At 39.1% G+C, this 2,751-nt stretch overlaps 1 protein-coding gene across 1 annotated transcript; it reads left to right on the plus strand.

The window, feature by feature from the left end:
* Positions 1–1,588: 1,588 nt before the first annotated feature.
* Positions 1,589–2,254, plus strand: LOC138904401 (putative germin-like protein 2-1). Its single transcript, XM_070192904.1, has one exon. The coding sequence runs from the start codon at positions 1,589–1,591 to the stop codon at positions 2,081–2,083; it is 495 nt and encodes a 164-aa protein (XP_070049005.1). The 3' UTR covers positions 2,084–2,254.
* The last annotated feature ends 497 nt before the right edge of the window (positions 2,255–2,751 follow it).

Raw genomic sequence — 2,751 nt, forward strand, 5'->3', positions numbered from 1 at the left:
TGCGTATTTCGTCAACATGCGGATAAGTTTGTAGATGTAAGGTGAAAGTTGGGTCGGGCAGATGCAGTACTAGCGGCAAAATTCCTCCGTCAATGGGAGAAGGGGAAAGGAGTAGCCTACATAGAACGGATAAGCGTAGAATGCGCAGTATCCGGGGCGATGAATCTGCACCACATCGCGCCCCGCGGGGACCAGATCGATGTGCGCCGGAATTTTGAACTTCGCCTTGAAATCAGCAAGAGCAACCACATTCATCACCGATTCCGAGGCCTCAGGGTCGTCCTCGGGTAACATCAATAAATTAGATCTAGGATTTTTACTATGAGGAATTATTTCCTTCACCGTAGGGAACCCCTCATCCTCGAGGGCAGCAGAAGCGTTGTCGTCATAAAAAGGCACACGCACTGCCAGGGGAGCAAGATTAGATGTCGAACAGGAGCCGAAAGTTGAGTTTACCATAGTCTTGAAGGAGGATGTCTAATGAACTGAATTTGGAAGAAACGGTCACTAGAACCAGAGGAATGGGCACACAACGACGAAGCAGAATAGAGACTAGGGTTCAATATGGAAAATGAAAGAGAGAAACGCAGGGGATTCAATATCAGATAAAAGCAAAACAAACAAAAATGGCCTCAGATCCCTATTTATAAGTGTTCGAGCAGCAAAACCAATAAATCAAGCCATCATTATCCAGCACAGATATCGGAACGGCATAAGCATAAGAAATGACACAGAGTGTCGGGAAAACACGTAATAATGACACATGACGCCATTCGGAAAAGACGCATCCCCAAAGCTTGCAACTTACAAAAAGTCATGTTGCCACCTCGCCTATAGCACCGCTACCCAACTTGCTCGGCTGATTTCATCAACAATGACAAACAGAATCTGCTCACCAAGGGCGCCCGATCTCGGCCACTAACTAAATAGGCCAAAAACTTGCCCTTGAAATATTAAGCATAAAATGGCATTAATGAATGTCATCGGTCGAGCTCGCCTGAGCCATAGAGAGATTAATGATCGCGGTGTCGATATAAGTTGTGATCGAGATATCAATAAAGCGCTGTCAAAATGTCAACAAGGTTCGAGGTCGAGATCTATTATTAGTGTTAATTCTTGTAACGGCTAATTTGTCAGAATATGATATTAAAAAGGAGAATATTCTAGTGAATATTTCTGGTGTTTGCACTATTAGAGTTTTCTAAGAAAATGGGCCTATATATATAGAAAGAAGAGACAATGATAAGAGCATGTAATATTTTTCTAATAAGAAGACTTTTGAGAAGAAGACCCCCTTTCGGATAAAAACGCAAAGGCTACCTTTTTATAATGATTCTCGTTCATATTATTCACCACTTTTCCACCAAATCCAGGGATTGTTCATGCAAATCTTGGATCTATCTGTCATCCACCGTTGCCAGGCAGAATATTCACCGTGTCCATTCATTATCAGGTGAATCATTCTTTTTATTTACATAAATTCCATTTATTGACATTTATTGCTTGATATATCTCATTTAATGTTCTTGTTGCAAGAGTATTTCATATTTATTGTCATCAATCATATGCGAACTCAGTCCCATCTATCATGCATCCTTACGCTTACTATCTAGAGTCATTATCCTTAACTAGATTTGACCATTCATTATATAAATTTAATAGTTTAATCGGAGATTATATTTCATTAGCGCACATTGATTATGCGCCATATGGTCTCAACCCACCTCATACACACCCCCGAGGAACTGAGATTCTTGCTGTCCTTGAGGGCACACTCTACGTTGGCTTTGTCCTTTCAAACCCTGGTCCAAATATGAAGAACAAGCTCTTTACCAAGATTTTAAATCCTGGAGATGTGTTCGTTTTCCCAATAGGTCTCATTCATTTTCAGTTTAATGTTGGAAAGACTAATGCCGTTGCATTTGCTGGACTCAGTAGTCAAAATCCAGGAGTCATCACTATTGCGAATGCAGTATTTGGTTCAGACCCACCAATCAATCCTGATGTTCTCGCGAAAGCATTCCAAGTTGACAACAAAGTTGTGGATTACCTCCAATCCCAATTCTGGTGGGATAACAACTAAAATAATAGAAAACTATATTAAGCTACAAATAGTTATGGTTATGTGAACTGCTTGTGTCACATAAATAAGTAATGTTGCCGACTGGTTTTCCTCTCCATTTTACTGTGATGTATTGGATGAGGATATGTTATGGCTTGTTATGGAATAAAATTAAGTCTCCTGTTTGTGATATTCATCTTTCTCTTTGGAACAAAGTACAAGCGAAAGAAAAAAAAATCATTGCTTAGTTCTTGCGGGAGAGGTATGCTTACCATTCACTGTCACTATCCACTTTTTCTTTGCGTAAAGAAAGGCTACTTTATTTTTCACAATCTATACACCGACGCATAAAAGAAAATTTTATGTGAGATAGATAAGATCCATTCATCCTTAACTAGAGATATCATGTTCGAGTCTTAGGAATGAAATAAATTTTGATAGGGAGCACTAGAAACACATGGAAAATAACAACTTAAGAGATAGTAAACTAAGCAAGTTAAAAATTGTTATTTAGATGTTGCTTATACATGTCGTGTTATTTCACGTTGTATTCTGCAAAAAAGAGTGCAATATTTTAACAGAGCACATGTATGACGATATCAATCAAATTTAAACAATACATATCTTTCTCAAGGCCTGCGTGCCTTTATAAGGCCTCGGCACTGAACAAAATCAGAAGAATGGAAGAA

This window comes from Nicotiana tomentosiformis, chromosome 1 (genome assembly GCF_000390325.3).
Source record: "Nicotiana tomentosiformis chromosome 1, ASM39032v3, whole genome shotgun sequence".
In the NCBI taxonomy this organism is placed as follows: domain Eukaryota; kingdom Viridiplantae; phylum Streptophyta; class Magnoliopsida; order Solanales; family Solanaceae; genus Nicotiana; species Nicotiana tomentosiformis.

Excerpts from the sequence above, each read along its gene's own strand:
- LOC138904401 (XM_070192904.1), top strand. The coding sequence starts at position 1,589 with ATGCATCCTTACGCTTACTATCTAGAGTCATTATCCTTAACTAGATTT.